We start from the raw sequence: 18,605 nt of genomic DNA, 5'->3' as shown, positions 1-18,605 counted from the left end.
ATCTGGGATTTGGTAACTATTGGCGGGTGATTTTTCTCTTTTTTTCTTTTTTAAGGATTTTTAATCTGGGTTTTCTTAATAACTTAAGATATTTTAGGCACTTGCACCACCAGAAAAGGCAGACAAAAATATAAGATATTGGGTTACAGTGCATTTCTAAAGAAAATGCACAAAACTGTTAGACTTGCACACAGCATTGGTGGTGGCTGTTGTGTTTTTCCGTATTTGTATTTTTAAAAGGAAAAAAAAGACATTTTTCTTTCTGTCAGGATCTGTATCAGGGAATAGTGCAGAAGTAAGATTCACAGTATTGCGTAGGCCTTACAGTCTTTTACTCCAGTGGGAATTGGACATACTGAAGAGAGTCCAACAAAGGGGCACCAAGATCGTTCAGGGACTTGAGCATCTCTCCTGTGAGGCTGAGAGCTGGGACTGCTCAGCCTGGAGAAGGGGAGGCTCAAGAGGATCCAATCAATGTCTGTAAATCCGTGAAGGCAGTGTGCAATGAGAACAGAGCCAGGCTCTGCTCAGTGGTGCCCAGTGCTAGGATAAGAGGCAGTGGGTACAAACTGGAGCACAGGAGGTTCCCTCTGACCACCAGTAGCACTGCTGTGCTGTGCAGGTGACGGAGCACTGGCGCAGGCTGCACGGAGACTCTGGGGTCTTCCTGGAGCTCTTCCAAAGCCACCTAGACGTGGCCCTGGGCACCCTGCTCTGGGTGACCCTGCTGGAGCAAGGCTTGGGTCAGAGAGACCCAGAGGTCCCTTCAAACCTCAGCGATTTTGTGATGCCGTGGTTCCATGGAGAAGCGTTGCTCTAGTTTTGTGCTCAGTCCATACTGATTGTCTGGCAGGCTTATATCAGAACCTGCAGGCCACCTGGACCCCTTTGAGGGTTATGGCCTGGAGGGGAATGCCTCTCTGCTTTGTTAAATGTTAAGTGTAACTACAGGCAGCTGAGTCTTCTTTCTGGAAGCGAAATAACTCTTTGCTGCTTGTTTCAACGTATTTGGAGATGGTTTTATACATTATTCTATAGAGAAATTGTACTACATTTTAAAATGTGTTTGATAATTGTAATTATTTTTTTCAAGGCTAGTCATCTTCCCTAGGCAAAGCATTACTCATCTTTATCATAACACCAGTTGTTTTTCTGAATTCCAGGGAATTTTTGCTGGTCATTTAATTCATTCCTCTGCATGGAGTGGCGGTGGGTTTTTGTTTGGCTTACTGACCGTGTAGGTACAGCCCACACCATTTGCCTTTCCTCAGAACTAAGCAGCCTTCTTTCCAAGTGTTTTACTTGAGACAGTTGGTACCACTCCAGTTGCTAACTCATAAAGAAAAATTTTTCTTTTTCTTCCACTTCATGATCTGAAATATAAGCACTTCCCTTGCAGCTCCCCAGGACAATAGTAAGTGTAGGATATTTCCTACATGACACAGCAGTGGGCTTTGTCTCAGTATACAACCTTTGTCTTTATTTCATACATGCAGTGGTATGTGATTGATTTAACTTGTACAATCTATTCTTGCAAATGCATCATTTATAACTGGATGCTTAGTATAAAGTTCTACAATAAAAGATAATGAAATGCTGTAATAAGAAATGCTGTCTTTCTGATTGCTGCAACAATACCACTTGAGTTACAGAATGACCATTTTGTATGCTTGCATAAAATCATTTCTTCTTAAAAAACAGCTTTGTTTTCATGTTTGAAATGAGTAGAGTTGGCTGCAAGTAGCAGCTATCTTTTTTCTTTCTGATTTTTGTTTGTAGTAGCACTTCCCCAATAAATTCAGCCTATGCCATCTGAATTTATCAGGTGTTCAGCTCTCTCCTCTGGCCCATGGGACCCCTCAGCCATGCAGTTCAACCCAGTCCCTGATTGTCCTGCCATGTCCAGCCAGCCAGCTCGCAGCTTTGTGTTTCCTTACTTTTCAATCAGATGGTATTAGGGACCTGACGAGCACTGTTTGTGACGTCTGATCTTTAGGAACCTCAAAAAATAGATGTTTGGAGCTTCCTGATCTTGAAAGACCAGAAATTGGAAGAGCTGCCAAACGCTTTATTTTGGTGACTGGATTTAATTTACTGACTGTTTGTGTTTTAAAGGTGGCAACAGGAGGTTGCGCAACTAGTCAAGTTATTGGATTTGCAGGTTTTAGCCAAGCAGAGCTTTCTTTGTTCATTTGCACCGTGTACTTCCTAGTGATGCTGTTGTAGCCTATCACAGATGTGATGGGAGATCCACATTGTTTCTGACTAAGGTTTCTTTGTTGACCACCTCATTCATAGTTGGAAAGCTTTGCTGTCGTTGCAGACATGATTTAATAGGATGATGTGATGTCTTGTAAGCCTTGGGCAGCACAACATTTAGGGATGAGCTGAGAAAATTCTTCAGGTACAGGTGGCTGCTTTAAGTAGCTGACATCATGCAAGGAGTAGAATTAGAAAACATTTTCTTAATTCATGCAACTGCAGCCTGCTGGAATATTTGATATAAATGAATATAACATAAGTAATTAAGTTCAGTCATAGTGCAAGAGTGAAGATTTATCAGCAGCTGACAGTCAGAACTGATTCTGTGAAGACATGAGGTTGGAGTGTGGGAAGTTGTTTGGTGGTGTGGGGGTGTTTGGTTTTGTGCATTGTTGTTTATTATTCTACTTGTTACTGTAGAATGCATTAGGCAAAGGCAAAGAAGGCTTATTTGCAAGTAAAATAGCAAAGCTCATACCCTTATTTTTAAGGCGAGTTCTCACACTGGATCACAAATTTGCCTGAACTGTGAAGTTCTCAGCATGTTACACATGGACATAACTGGTACCTTAAATACCAGAAATGCTTATTTTGGCTGAGGGTAGCACAGAAAATGCCTGGCTCTAGTTAGGGAGATCCTGAACTGATGTCTGATGCCAAGTGATGCTGTGTACAGCTCGTGGGCATAGGTGAACCGGGCTGCCTTCTTATTTTGCCTACAGGAGTTTTAATATGCTTAACGTTATCCAGTACCAGCAACTGAGGTAGTCTAAATACCGCAGCAGGGTCTGATTAGCTTTTTCAGATCACTGCTTTTATTTGCTGTTCGCAAAGAGGCTTAATCCAGTGCTGGAGATCAGGCTTCCCACTGGGCTCGTGGGTAGCTTTCCCTTGGCCTTTGTGCTACAGTGGCAGAAATCAGTGAGGAGCTCCTCCTGCCACCAGCTGAAGGGCTGTGAGGCAGCGGCTCTGCTGCTGGCCATGGGCAATGTAACCCAGGGAAAGCAGAGCGTGGGCTTCTGCTGGGCAGCGTGCTTAGCAGAGTGTGTGATGAAGCCATCAGTGCAGTAGTACAATGGCATGGGATTTCAGTATTTTTAATTGAGCTTCGAGCTTTGCTGCTGTTATGTGGCACAATGTGTGCGCTGTGGGGCCTGTTGGATTGGGATGGGTGGGCAAGGCTTGGGTTTGGGTTTAGGTTTCAGTAGGGCCTCCATGAAAATAAAACAGAACATACAACGTGCTGGCTGTGGCCACGCTCCTGATTTCCCGGCAAGCATTGCATCACTGCAAAGCAACAGGAAGATCTTGACATCCTGAGCAGGGCTGTGAAATAACAGGGAAAGAAGCTTTGTTCCAAACAAATATGAGTGGCTCGCAGACAAAGGGTGCTTCTCAGTGCCTTCCTATCGAGTGTCCTAACGTTTCAGCGCCACTGCATAAAAATACTCTTTGTTCCATGTATTAATATTATTTGGGGTTGCTTTAATCAATTTTGCCTTCCAGCAAAACTGAAATACACCCACAAATCCGGCTATAGCTCTGCATAAGTGCACATCTTTTACACTTATTGACCGATGTACAAAAGTGTCAGGAAATTCAGAAGGCAGTTTCTGAATACTTTTCATTGCTTGGTGTGAGCTCCTTTCATAGCTCTTCACACATTGTACCAATATGATTAATTTTGCTAACAAGAAAAGGGGAACGCAAATAGCTAGTGATGGATTTGTTTCTCTTCAATACTTTTATACAAAGGAAGTTTCCTGAATAGCCTTTATATTTCTTAGGAGTGTTTTTTTATATTATCATTATTATGATAGAACTCACAACTTTTACTACTCAAAAATAATTCCTTTCTTTGTTTCATGAATTAGAAACAATGAGGAGAAGCCAAAGTCTGCCCAAGCCAGGTGTTTCTTGTTGGCAGCCTGCTCCCTAATGACTCTGGCTCTCATACAGCAGCTGCCTGCTAGCCTCCTTTGTATGGCCCATTGTTGCTGCACACCCCTCGTTAATACACATGCTGCCCGGGGCAGCCCCTGTGAATGACATCAACTTGCTTATCTTAGAAACCCCAAACCTGATGCAGGGCGGGGAGGTTGCCTTGCATCTGCCTAGCCAACTAATTGTGAGCACCGCGGGTTGTGATTGGCTCCCCTTCCTCTCGGTAATAGGTTAAGCAAAGACATTGCGGGTCCATCTGTTCGTCCATTCATTGTTCTGCTCGCTCGCCTCAAGTCTGCAGCTGAAATCGTGTTAAGGAGTTGCTTCTGGAACAGCTACAAGAAACCAATGCCTGTGTGCCTTCCAGCGAACGTAAGTATAGGGGCTTCTCTCTGCAGAAATGGGACATTTCGCCTTTCGGATGTTCCAGCAGGTCAGGGTGCCTTCTGACAACGTGAGCATGTGTGTCAGCAGAGATTGGCACGCTTTGGGCATCTGGAAGAAAAGAGAGGAGAAAACATATCTGAAGACTTATCTTAAAGTGTATTCAGGAGCGGTCTTCCAGCTCAGTCCAGTCTGTCAAGGAACTTCTAAGAGCATTGGAAATTGTATGTTTCCAAGAATTTGGAAATGGCAGGCAGTACCCATCAGTAGAACCAATTTTATTGTAGCTCCCTTGGAGGTAAAGGAAGGTTTTGACTTCGAGTTATCATTCTTTTTTTCTTTCTTTCTTTCTTTTTTTTTTTTTTTTTTTTTTTTTTGCAAGTAAGCTGCTGTTTTATTGCAATTTTTGAGTGGTAGAAAAGCTTTTTTAAAAAGCAAAACTACTTTCCTTGTTATACCATACAATGGGTAAATCTTTCTGTGTGTGAAAATAGGAAGAGCTCTTTTGAGGGGTGTGTGAAGGTACAATAGTGCTATACAGACCATTAGGATATTCTCAGGTGGGAACATGTTCTACTGAAAGCTTTTGTACTTTGAAAGTGATTCATAAATGTGTCAGGTCTAACCCAGGTAATTTATAAAGCTTCTAATCTGTTTTGTTTTATGTTTTGAGTTCAGATGTTAGGCTGAAGAACTCTGTAACTCCATGAGCTATGTCCCAAGGATCCTGGAAAAAAAAAAAAAAAAAAAGCCCTAAAAACAAAGACCTTCATATATCTGTTGAGAGGGAAAGAGCGTATATAAAAGGGTTAAAAAGAGGTTTGCATTTCTACCACATGCCCTATTGTGTGAACATATGCATGAGTCTATTGAAAGTTTTCAGAAGATGGGCAGGCCACCAGTTGCTGGTCTCCTGCAGTTCCAGTAGACATCTGTTGCCCCAGAGCATTAACCAATCTGTTCAATGGGACATCCTTCCTTTGTTGGACAGAATGATGCAGACAACAGCACTTGCTGAAATACAATGGTAATTAAATACATAGAAACTACAGCAGTAGGTATTTATTACATATTCATTATTTTATTTGCATTGTTGCCATAGCGTTACGGTTTGGGTAACAGATACATTCATTTTTTTTTTCTTTTCTGATCAGCGCCGCACTTCTTTTTGTGACAAGTAATTACAGTGTTTCAACAAACTGCCATTTCAATATTTCCCGTTTTCTTTTTAGAAGACTTAGAAAAAGACTTCCTGTGTGAAAACAAGATGAACTGTTTCACTGTAGAATGTATCTTCGGGAACTTTTTGGAAGGTCTTTTGGGAATACACAATTTCTGTTACCTTGCCACAAGACGCACTGTTTTCCTCCTTGTTATTTTCCTCCGTGAACAAAATTTGCATTAAAATACTTTTCTTATGTTCAGTCATAAGTGGAAAATATTCAGAATAGGCATTAAAAGATTAGATGAGTTCTTTTCCCACATTCCTGTGAGAAACAGAAATATTTTGTGTGAATTGAATTAATGAGTCGATTGTTGTTAGCAGTTATAAAAAATAGTGGTAACTTAAGAAATGGAAAAAAGAATTTGGTATTACCATGTGGTAGCACAGTGCTCATCCCCAGTGCTGATAAATGTCTTTGACTCAGTAATACAACGTTTCAGGCCTTTAACAGCAAACACACTGTGAGATACCATAGTTTCAATCAGGCTATAGTTTGTTCTTAAAAGTTCTGTTGCTGTAAGTATGTCCAAATTGGATGTTACTCTTTTTTTTTTTTTTTTTTTCCTTTAAATAAAACAAATTCTGTTACTCCACTGTGAGCACAACCAAAAGTTGCAGACTTTCCTTGACAAGACTTTTTTGGCTGGCTTTGTTTGCTTGTTTGGCTCTCAGTTGAGTCAGAAATCATAGCGGGTATTTTTCTCATCTGTCTTGCATTGTATCAGAAGCCTGCTTTAAAACCTACATGCATAATGAGAGTTTCTTGTCAATAAAGAATGCAAGGAGTTTTTCTTATCTGATGTTCCTCCTTGAATAAACGTGACCTTTTCTGCTTTCTTGTGAGCTTTGTTGTCCTGTGTGGAGATACGCTGGCATTTATTCAGAGTATAAATTTGCTCAAATAGACTGCCTCTTTGCTCACCACATCAAGATAAAATAATCAACTCCAGCGTTTAACATCTGATCTTCGTGATTCTAATCCATGACTCTCATATAGGGCAGTGTCTTGTGAGCTCCCACGTATAGAATTTCAAGAGATGCTGCTGACCATGAATACGGTGCAAAAGTTCAGATATTGCAGACGTTTCTCTGAAAAGTTTGTGTGCAGGGCCTAGGCCAAATGCCAGGTATAGCATACTGCTTACGCAAAATGTTTCTGAAATCTTTAATTTGGGGCTTACAGTAGGGGACTCATTTAACTGCCCTTGAGAGAAAGAGAAGAGACTTAGAACAGGTACATGCGAGAATGATGATGGATGCATTCCAACAAGGCACAAAGCTCAACTCGTGGCCACTTTTGTATGCAGATGATATGCAAATCATCTAAAGTATATTTCATATAAAGGCTGATCTTTGAATACATCCATATGCCAATGAGGTTTTTAATCACGCTGAAGGGTTTTGTGATTGCAGTTGCTTTGAGGCACTTAAACTTCAGTGAAGAGTCAACTGGAAGATGACTTAAGTATTATTTCAACTAACGCTCAACAAACAAAATGTCCTTGTCACTTGGATGTGTTTATTCTATGATGTTAATATCCAACCTCATCCTTCCCACTTCCAAAAAAAAAAAAAAAATCCCACTGCTTTTAGCTCAGTGCTGAAATGCCATTTCACAGTACATGGATTTAGGCAGCGCCCCATTATCTGGGCGCGCTCGGCACCAGCAGTACATGAGCCAGCTCAACTTTTCAGGCCAGCTTAGGAGTGTTGCCCATTAACAGGACTTCCTCGAGTCCCAGCAGATTGCAGGCTTGGGAACAATGATGTCGGGCCTTCCAGTTTGCTTTGGCAGCTGCATTGTTCTCGGAGGGGAAACCAGACGCACTTAAGTCCCACTCTTTTTCATGGGCTTTTGTTCATACCAAATTATTCTTTTGCCGTGCTAGTATTCATGATGGTATGTTAAAGGAGTGCATCCTAGCAACTAAGGCTTGTTGCTAAGCAGCCTTGCTTCCAAGAGATTTTTCTTGTTTGAGGGTTAGTTTTTTTTGTTGGTTTTTATTTGTTGTTTTTTTTTTTTTCTGCCGCCAGTCCTGTGAAGGCTGTAGTGTTGGTTTTTTAACTGTATCCTTTTATTGGGATATTGTTGTGATTTGTTACTAGCACTGTGCTATCAAGTGCATTACATTAGTTAATAAATCACTGATGTGAAAAGGTTCGTTTCCGAAGTTCTTCTTGTGTTTAGTATGTGGTGTCGTGTGAACTCCCTTCAGTTAAGGGAATATAATGTTCCTTGGGACGCTGTTTGAGATTGGGTTATGGCCTTACTCCCTTCTTATGAGGTCAAGTCTGAATAAAACTTGAAAGTAGAATATTTTCTTTCCTAGAAGTCATCTTAACTAAATTATGGGGTTAGACAGAAAACACTTGTGACAGATTTTGTATCTTTTTTGAGCTAAAAGTACTTGGGTAAACTGACTGTGCCTGAACTGTATTTGATAAGTTCAGTGAAAACCTTTGCATCTATGTATTACTTTTATATTCTGCTCTGCAAGGTGAAAGTGTGGAAGAGCTCTTTGTTTTTTAGTCTTCCTTTCATGGAAAGTTTCCTTTTTCATGGTACCCCTGCAGTACGATTGCTCTGTGTTGTCCATTTTCATCTGTGAAAAATAATCTTCTACTTTTTTGATTGAAGCATTTAGCAAAAAATTTCCCACTTAAAATAACAAAATAAGGGAGAAAGACAGAAAGCTGTCCTTTGGAAATGTACATTATGGAAGTAATGCTTTGATGAAATGGATACTCAATTTATGTATAACTGCCATTATGCAAAATTCCTCAAGAAAAACTGCAATTTTTCTTCTTCCATTCTTTTTATATGACTTCTTCCTATAGGTTTAATGTGATCTAGCAAGTAGCTTCCACAAGTCAAGTCCAAGAGTTGAAATTAGCATTTATTTTTGTTGACTTACTGGCTTGACAAAAAGCCTGTTGCAATGGATGAAAAGACTTTCCTTGGCTTTATTGACCACTAGATCAATCCGTGCCTTTGCATCTTGTGTGTATTAGTAACACAGCACTCTGTTGAGAGCAGTTAGTCTTTCTTAACTATCACTTTATAATTCAGAAATAGGTCGAGTGTATTCAATTTAATTCATAGTGTCTTTTAGGACCAGTAAGTTTTTACTGAATTATGTTTTCTGTTATAATTGTTTATTTTAGCACTAATTTTATTTGCCTAATAAGCCAGCTGATCTTGTATTATGCTAATTTCTATTGAACAGAGAGTCTAAGCTGCTTAGTTTGAAAGGTTTTCTGGTAGATGTATTTCATAGCTGCATTTTTCTTTTATTGTTGCAGTACTGTCTAAAGTTAGAGGAAATACCAAGGTTACCTTTAGGAAACTGAAACTTTGTTCAGTTTCCTGTTGATTAATAAACCCATTTCTGGAAATGGCTAAGTAAAAGCATTTAATACATGAAGAAAAGAAGTGACCAGTTTTTACTCAGCTTAGCTATGTATGCTCCTTTTGAAAAGTTTTTTCCTGAAAAAAGATGTCCATGCTCAAAAAAAGCACCAAGTTGTGTGTCTTTGCTGTGAGAGATTAAGTGCAATTCTGAGAAGGCAACAATAAAATACAAAAGAAATAAGATGTGTAACCAGTTGCAACATTTTTGTTCTCTCTTTAGGAATACGGAGCGCTTTATATTCAGGAATACAAGAAAAACAGCAAAGTGGAGTCAAGTACATGCAGCAGCTTCATGGGCTTGAAGGATCATCTAGGGCGTGACTTAGGCCATCTTTATGTGGCGAGCACTGGCACGCAAATAAATGCAATTGTACCTTGGTCCGTGGCGGAGAAGCCGACGATGGATAAGGTTAATTCTAGGAAAGAGGACGTAGACAAGGAGGCATCTGAGGAGACTTCAGGAAGCTCCAGCTGTGACTCTGAAGAAGGCACAAATTCCGATAATGATTCAGAGAGACTGAATAATTCTGCATCAGAATCACATGTATTGCCTAAGACTCACCGACAACTGTGCCGATCTCCTTGTTTAGAGCCTCATATACTAAAAAGAAATGAAATTTTGCAAGACTTTCGGATAGAAGAGGCTCAGACAGTACCGAAGGAAGTTGAAAAGCCCCCTGATGTGGTGAAAGAATATCAAACCAAACTGGAGTTTGCACTTAAGTTGGGTTATTCTGAAGAGCAGGTTCAACTTGTACTAAATAAACTTGGTACTGATGCTTTAATAAATGATATTTTGGGAGAACTTGTCAAACTTGGGAGTAAAACTGAGACTGATCAGTCTGTAACTAATGCTAACACTAGTGTAATGCGTGAAACGTCTTCCATAGAGTCTCAGAGGTCAGAATCTCCGCTGCAGGAGGATGTGACAGAGGATGGTGACAACCTGAGGCCAGTAGTTATTGATGGCAGCAATGTTGCAATGAGGTATGTGATCGTGAAGCTTTTTGCTTTTGTATTTCAATGGAAACAGAATTACTCTGGTTCAAGCACTGATGACTATTTAATTGCCTAAAACTGTGTGCAGGTTCTCTTGCAAGTATCATCCTCAACTAAACAGCATGCCAATGTTGTAATCAGTTTAGTGGTCTGTAAGAATTCAGTGTCGATCTTCCTGTGTAACCAGCTATCAAATCTCTCCTTCCCATTGCCAGTCTAATACTTAATTAACTTTTGGTATACTTAGCAAACCTGTATTAGGCACCACTGCTATGAGAAATCGTATCCAGTTACATACAGAAGGGCAAAGCAAATGTAAGATTACAGAGGATTATGAAACAGTGACATTGAAGAAGGTAGCTTGAAGGATACTTTTCCTTGACATGTTGTTCTATAAGTGGTTTATCTGTAAAATTTGACTGTTGATTATCAGATTTGGAGCTAAGTTTTACTGCCATTAATAGCTGTGATTGTGCCTTTAGACTTTTCACTTACATACCTACAAGTGACACAGCTATCTAGAGCATTCAGCCATTCTGACCCCAGTAATAGGTGCATAGCAATAAACTTGTCTGGGGAGAGGCAGTAGGTTCAGCTTCCTCAGTGATGAAAGAGGAGGTAATGCAGAAGTGCTCAGAGATGGGGTTTTTTGATCTGTATAAAAGATCAGTTGTCTAACTGATGAGTAACAAATTGGTTAACTTGTAAGGATTGTCCAAGTACTAGCACCACAGGTTAGAAGGATGTTTTTAGTCTCCTAATGAACTATTAGGATAGTAATAAAAGTTCATGCAAGACACTTCTGGGCTGAAGATTTTTTTTTATTAACATTATTTTCTCTTCAATTGGATTACCTTCGAATGAGGCTTTTTTCAAATGAAATTTAAGTACAGCTCTTTAGAGCAGTGCAGTAGCTTTTATATATTTAAGTAAAAGTGGTTAGCGCATAAACTACAGGTAATGCTTCTTTCTAAATTGGGTGTTCCAATGAGTTTTTTTACGTGACGTATCATGCAGCCTGAGTTGTAAGGGAGTTACATACAGATGAACAAACACTATTTTGATGCTAAAATAGATTTGAATTGCATTTTACAGAAATACAAAACTCTTGTGCAAACTTAGCTAGTTAGCACAGCTCAGACATGATGGCTGAACTTTGGTGCGATATTTCCTAGTAGCTGCATCAAACAGGTTCCAGAAGTAAATCACAGAATAATAGAATATCCCTAGTTGGAAGGGACCGACAAGGGTCAAGTCCAACTCCTGAATCCACACAGGACCACCCAAAATTCATAGAATCATAGAATTGAAACCACGTTTCTGAGAGTGTTGTCCAAATGCTCATTGGAGTCCATCAACTTGGGGCTGTGACCCCTGAGGAACATGTTCCAGGGCCCAGCCACTTTCTGGTGAAGAGCCTTTTTCTAACACACAGCTTAACCTTCCCCCCTTGGATCTTGTCACTGTCACCGGAGAGCAGTGATCCACATTGCCTCTCTGCTCTCCTCATGAAAAAGCTGTAGGCTGCAACAAGGTCTCCCCTCACTCTCCTCTAGGCTGAACTAACCAAGGCACGTCAGCCGTTCCTCACACGTCTTGCCCTCTAGACCCTACACCATCTTCATAGCCTTCCTTTGGATGCGCTCTAATAGTTTTATATCCTTCTTATATTGTGGTTTCCAGAATTGCAAGCAGCGTTTGAGGAGAGCCAAGTAGCTTCTGCTCAGCCACTTTTCCTTAACGTTTATTCAACTATTAGTGTAAGTAAGTAGGTAATGACTTCTCAGTTACTTCCCTGACCACATAAAGTGGGCCAAGTGTGAATTTATGATATGCATGGTACAGGGCCTTAATGTATAGAAAATAAGTAACTGCTTTAATCTATATCCAATTGACAGGTCTTTATTTTTCTGTAACCAGCTATAAATCATAGAATCACTGAGTTTGGAAGGAATCTCATAGTCCAGTCACCTTGTACAGAGCTGTCAATTCAAGGCCATGTCCAGTTGAGTTTCAAACACTGAACTTTCTGAGGTTCCCATTGGCCCATTTCTCTACCCTGCCATTGTCCTTTTGAATGGCAACATACCTGTGTGGCATATCAGCCATTCCATCCAGTTTTGTGTCTTCTGTGGACTTGTTTCAGAGTGCATTCTGTCCCATCATCCAGGCCAGTAGTGAAGACATTAAGCCATGCTGGCCCCAGTATCAGTCCCTTGGGTACACTGCTAGTGACTGGCCTCCAAGAGGACTTCATGTTACTAATCATAACCCTTTGGGTGCAGAAGTTCAGCCAGGTTTCAGTCTGCCTCTCTCAATTTATGCCACCCATATTCCATTAGTTTATCGGTGAGGCTGCTATCAGAGGCAGTATCGAAAGCTTTATTTTTTAAACCTCAAAATAAACAGCATCCACAGCTCTCCTAATCCACTGAGACAAACATCTCATCATAGAAAGCTGTGAAATTGGTCAAGCATTATTTGCTCTTCATAGCTCCATTTGACTATCTCAGTCACCTTCTTGTACTAAATATGTTTGGAAAAGGCTTTCAGGAAGATTTGCTCCATCACCTTTTCAGGGATCGAGGTGAGGCTGACCAGCATGAAATTGCCTGAACTGTCCTTGTTTCTCTCCTTGATGATAGAAGTGGTAACAGAAGCTCTCTTCCAGACCTCTGGAACATCCACATTCACTATGACCTTCCAGAGGTTTCCAAGAATGGGCTTGTAATCAGCAAGCTCCCTCAGAACTCCTGAATGCATCCTGTTGGGGCCGAGTAGCTTAGGAATGTTCAGTTGAAGTGTTCCTTAACCTCTGCTGAGGAAAAGTTTTCTTTGCTCCAGACCTTTCCTTTGGTCTTGGGCCTGGGATTCCTGAAGGCAAATTTTACCAATAAAAACTGAGACAAAGAGTTGAGTACCTTCAGCTTTTATGTGTCCTTTGTGACCAGGTATCCTGTCTCTTCCCTCCAGGGCCGTATCCCATGAGATTCTTCTATACAGTGTAAAGTCTGCTGCCCTCAAGTCCAAGATTGTGATCCTGCTTTTTCCATTGCTCTTTCTTTTCAGAATCCTGAACTCCACCTCTCAGTTCACTGCAGCCAAGGCTGCCCCTGACCTTCACAGTTCTGATCAGTTCTTCCTTATTTGTAATTTTTAGGTACAGCAAGGTTGTCATGTTGGATCCTCAGTCACCAGAGTCAAGAAGTTGTCATCAGTGCACTCTAGAAACTTCCTGGGCTGTTCGTGCGTTACAGTGCTGGCCAGCCAGATGATAAAAAACAGTTTTGCTCTGTTTTCATTCAGCCAGATGACAAAGATATGTTTGCTTTGCTTTGTCAAGTGGATTACATCGTTAGCTAGAGATCAGTCCTTCATTACAAAGGAGGTTCAATCTTGTGTTTATGAAAGACGCATCCCTGTTGTTGACATCATCTGTGCAACCAGTTGTTTACCTGCTTGATAGTCTCTTCCTTTCAAGAAAATAGGCAATAGTAAATAAGTTGAGCGTCCATATGCAAAAGAACAATGTTTGGAGCAGTGAGGAAGACATAGGAATTCACCCACAGTTCAGACAATCTTATTCAAATGTTCATACCTAAATGTCTGCGATACTGTTACAAGAACCTTAGTTCTGTGACTTGGCATGGTCTTTTCTTTTTCTTTCTCTTTGCCTTTCCAAGGTATTGCCAACTAGCCTACTTTGGAGCTGCTAGCAGGAAAAGCAAGACCATAGCTAATCTTCGAAGAGAGATTTCTGAGAGCTTTCTCGTATGCTCTTGCTGGACTGGGTATACTGAGCTACATTCTTACTTCATGTTGTCATAAGACAAGTTCTTGATGCTGCCTTACCATAATAATTGATATCATTTACTGTAATTATTATTTTAAAAAAGAACTGCTAATTTTCTTTTAAAGGGATGAGACTGATTAGTGTGCACATGTATCTAAATTTAAAATTGGAACTGAACAGAGATGAGATAATCCCCTAGAGCAGCTGTAGAACTCTTGATACACATTTAGCACAACTGGGGTGAGATTGGACTGAGTGGTAGGAACCTGGGTTCTTTTATACTGTATCTGAGCAGTGACGTACACTGTCATTGTAGAAAACTGGATATATCTAATCCTACTACAGAAGTGTTCTTCTTGCGTGTAGTTGATGATGTTGTAATGAAAAATGGTGGTTTAAAGCATTAGTCCACAAGGGTGAGAAAAGTATTTCTCCATTGACATAAAAATGCACTTGGTGCCTTATTTGGTGTGAGCTATTAGACAAGTAACACATGTCCATCCATAGTAGTTCTGTATCCCCATTTGAACTTTAAGCAAACCTACACTTTCTGTTTATGTAAGTGAAGAAGACAAAAGGTGATCTTTGTCCATCTAGCAAATACCAATCACCACCTCTTCACCCCTGAGTCTGCTCTCTGTTCTTCAGTGTGTTCCCAGACCTGCTCTTTGTGCATCCCAGGCTGCCTCTTCTGAGCCTCAGCAGTCAAGAATGAAGGGGAGAAGGTCCTGTTCTTCCATGAGACAACTGAGACAAGGCTTTGAGGTTCTATTTTGCCCCTTCTTTACTTCTTTACTGCTGAGATTCAGAAAGTTCCTTCTGAATAGAGAGAAATATGCTGCAGCACTGTCCTTTTTCCTTGCTTCTCTTTTTCAAGGATAAGGCTGGGACTCTGAAAATTGCCTGAAACTAGTTACTGCTGTGATACTTTTCTTTACTGGAATCAAAGTCAAGCTTTTGCTAAGAAAAGTAAGGAATGAGGAACAGAGTTGTTAGCTACAAAAACAACTGGAAATTTTTCTCTACAGTGTTCATGTGCTTCTGTCCCATATTTGTTAGCTTTGCTTGGCTGTTGTGGGTACCTTCACTTTCTTTGCTAATGGGAAGAAGTTCAACGCTTTAAGTAAGCCTACATAAAACTTTGTGACAAAAACAGACAAGAAAGTCTGAACTTTGCTGTGCTCACAGTGACAGCAACATGAAGACAGCGTTGAATTGCAATTAATTGGAGGTTGTACTTGCTGTATTAGATTTTTTTCAAACAATTTCAGAATTACATCGGAAAAATAACTGAAATCTTGATCATATGCTGTCTGGGTTTGCTAGTGGGAATGCAGAATTTTGTTCTGAATAATTAGATTTGTCTTAAAAATTCACCTTTTGAATTCCAAGATTATGTAGGCTCTGAACTTCTGCTTGCCCTTTTGGAAAACTTTGACCTGTATTGGAGGTATATCCTTGCTAAAGGACAACGCAACCTGAGAAAACTATTGCACTTTTCTTTGGGAGAGGAAGATACTGACTTAGGGGACTTTCACTTAAGAAAGGAACAGGTTTCCCAGAAGGTGGTGGATGCCCTGTCCCTGGTGACACTCCAGGTCAGGCTGGATGGGGCTCTGAGCACCTGATGGAGCTGTAGATGTCCCTGCTCATGGAAGGGGGGTTAGGTTAGGTGACATTTAAGGTTCCCTTGCAAATCAAATGATTCTATGATTCTATCAAAGGCATTTTGCAGTTTTCCTACTGCTTTCACTCCCAGCCATCTATCCAGCCAGATGGTTCGGGTGCTCAGCAGGGGCAGAAATGCACATCCGAGTCTGGCAACTGTGACAGCGCTGGTGTTGCTCAAAACGATGTGTGAGATACCCATAGGCAGGTATCAATCATTAGACATCTCCATTTAGGAATCTGAGCCTTGTCCATGTGTATTAGTCATGATGCAGGTCATTTGACCATAGTAAAAATTTTGCTGATACCAGTCTACTTAGTTTTTCCACAGCTGGAAATGACTCTGCACACTGTCAACCAAAGGATGATTTGAGTTGTCTCCTTTATGCCAGATGTAATTTCTATCTAACAATTAAACTGCAGACTTATTAAAATAATTGCACTAACAGTTTAGCCTCTTCTCAGACTGAGCTCAGTAGACACAAGAACATGGATGGATTCAGACATCCGTCTCACCGGTAGCCTTAAGCAGCGTTTTCTCCATAGTCTGCCTTGTTTCTGAGATTATTTTGAGAAACCACTCCAAGCAATAGATAAAAATATTTTTCCAGCAAGTAATGATCATGTGGCTGGCAGCTTGTTACTGGCAGCTCTGAGTGCAACTTCTCTTTGCCCGTTTTGAAGTCTGGCTGCAGCATGTATGACTCTGGTTCAATCAGATACCCTCATGTCGGGCTGGTGGCAGCACCTCCATCCCCCTGTAGTGTCATTTTGTGTGGTGTTACAGCCTCCAGAGCTCTTCAGAGACCTCAAAACATGGGAGTCGTTTGTCATGGTCTAATGGAAAGGAAAACACATTTGGAAACTGTTCTATCCACATCACACCTGCACCACATTGTACAAATAAGGAGCAAATGCAGAATGGATAGAAGATCCGGGTTGCTGAGAAGTGCTTTGGGGCAAGTTATTGTGGGCAGGAATCTGGTAGAACTTCGAAGAGGTATTTTTTTAGAGAAGGGTTGAAATTAGATACAAAACCAGTCTGCCAGCCTAACAAGACACTGAGCCAGGATGGAAATGCTCTCTCCTTGTTATGGACTGCTGTCCTGCTGTTACATGATGGAAGAAAATAGTTTGGTAGTCCTCTAAGTTTGCTGGACTGATCTACATTTTGTTGTTCCTGTTTTTAGTCAATATGCTTTTACCTGCAAAGTATCTCATGTCCAGGTTTCACTTAGATAAAAGCTTGTGGATGAATTGCAACACTCATTAGTGTTGCCTTCAGCTCTGATGTCATTAGTGTGTGCGTATCCTGCAGCTTTCAATCTGAGAGCCAAATTTTGGTTTGAATATTGCATGAGGACACACGAGAAGTCTTGCAACTGTTGTTAGCAGTCAGTGTTTTAGGAGCATACTTCTCTCTTTTCAACGATTTAACCACTTGAAAATCAAATGTGGGGACAAATAAGGAAATGGGGAAGATAAAAATGATTTCATCAGATATCTTACCATTGTTCTACTAACTACTAGCCTAGAAAATGCTTGACTGGTTTTGTTCAGGAAGCATTCAGGGTTGTACTGCTACTTTTTATCCTTTTAAAAGTGAAGCTACATCTATCAGGAGACCAAATATAACAAAAAAATCATCCATGAAGGGTATGAAATAGTAATAGATGCTTAAGAAATATCTTTATGTTCCTTAAACTTGAAGCAGTGGTTTACATGCAGTCAGTCAGCATGCAGAACCAAAGCAGAACACACTGATTCGCTACCACTGTCATCCTTACTGCCCTGAGCCTCTATATGCTTGTAATATTTGGGAAGAGATTGAAAAAAAATGAAGTACAAATATTTCTCCTGTTCTTTACAACTGACCAGAAGGAAGAAAGGCAGGGGAAGAAGCGTGATTTCAGTCCTTTCATCATATGATGTATCATAAAGCTGATGAAGCACAAAGATCAGAGAAGAAGAGCATTGAATTTGCATCACCACAAAATAAAAGAACAAATTTTAACCAGATGTTTTTCAGAGTTTCTCACTAATAATTTAAATTGGACTTTGTATCAGTTCCGATGTTAGAATGGGCACGGATCAGAAAAGTGGCAGAAATAATCTGAAGATTTATGTGAACTTTAAATCCCACTCAGCAGTGCCTGAAAGTTTGTCTGCATTGTAATATACTTCATGAGAGTTTAAGTATATTCCAGATTGATGTTCTGAGTGGCAAGATTTTCATGTTTTGTGTTAGGCTGAGCTGCCTTTCCCTTGCTGTGCCTTGAGCAGTGTGGCTTGAATTCCAACTGGATGGAAAGCAACAAGAAAGAATTCTCATCTCTTTCAGGCCAGCATCTCATTCCAGAAATGATTTCTCACATTTATGGGAAAAAATGTACTGTTCATACTGTTACTAAAACACACTCTTACAAAACACTTGTTCTCTGTAAGGAGTGAAGCGTGGTTTTATTCATTGGAAACCAGAGAAATTGTTTAGAGTAATAACAGTACAATGATTTCACTGGAATTTAGAAGCTGGAACAAACCCTTCCCAACTGTTTTAAAATGGATTGCAATGTGTGTACAGTTGCACATGGCCTGCTGATAGTGTGAGCAGTAACTTCTTGTATCAGCTCTGCAGGGGAGGCCTTACACCAGGGAGCTGTGGCATGCAGAGGGGAAACTTCACGTCACCCCGCAGAAGTAACTGTCCCTGTGCCAGCTAAAACCCACAGACTTACAGTCTGCTGCAGCTGCAGTGTCTTAGTACAGAGCTCACGTTTCCAGGTCCTGTCGTGGAACTGCTGGAAAAGGAAATAATGCAATTACTTGGTTAAATCCACATTGTGGTAGCGGTCTTTCGGTTTTGTTTTTCTCTTTTTTTTTTTTCTTCTTTTTTTTTTTTTTTTTTTTTCTTTTTTGGT

General features: G+C 40.5%; 1 protein-coding gene across 4 annotated transcripts in view; it reads left to right on the top strand.

Annotated features, from left to right (window-relative positions):
- Positions 1-18,605, top strand: part of ZC3H12C (zinc finger CCCH-type containing 12C) — a 41,075-nt gene that overhangs the window by 9,134 nt on the left and 13,336 nt on the right. For 3 of the 4 annotated variants that reach the window (XM_085216238.1, XM_085216240.1, XM_085216241.1), the window contains exon 2: positions 9,448-10,214. In XM_085216238.1, coding sequence (XP_085072364.1) covers positions 9,448-10,214 — 767 coding nt within the window. Of the gene's footprint in view, positions 1-4,148; positions 4,579-9,447; positions 10,215-18,605 lie in introns of those variants that run through there. The other variant, XM_085216239.1, reaches the window with a different exon arrangement.

The sequence above is a fragment of the Meleagris gallopavo genome, chromosome 1 (genome assembly GCF_905368555.1).
Source record: "Meleagris gallopavo chromosome 1, MGAL_WU_HG_1.1, whole genome shotgun sequence".
In the NCBI taxonomy this organism is placed as follows: domain Eukaryota; kingdom Metazoa; phylum Chordata; class Aves; order Galliformes; family Phasianidae; genus Meleagris; species Meleagris gallopavo.
Note: the sequence above shows the minus strand (reverse complement) of the source record. Positions and strands in the feature narration are given on the sequence as shown.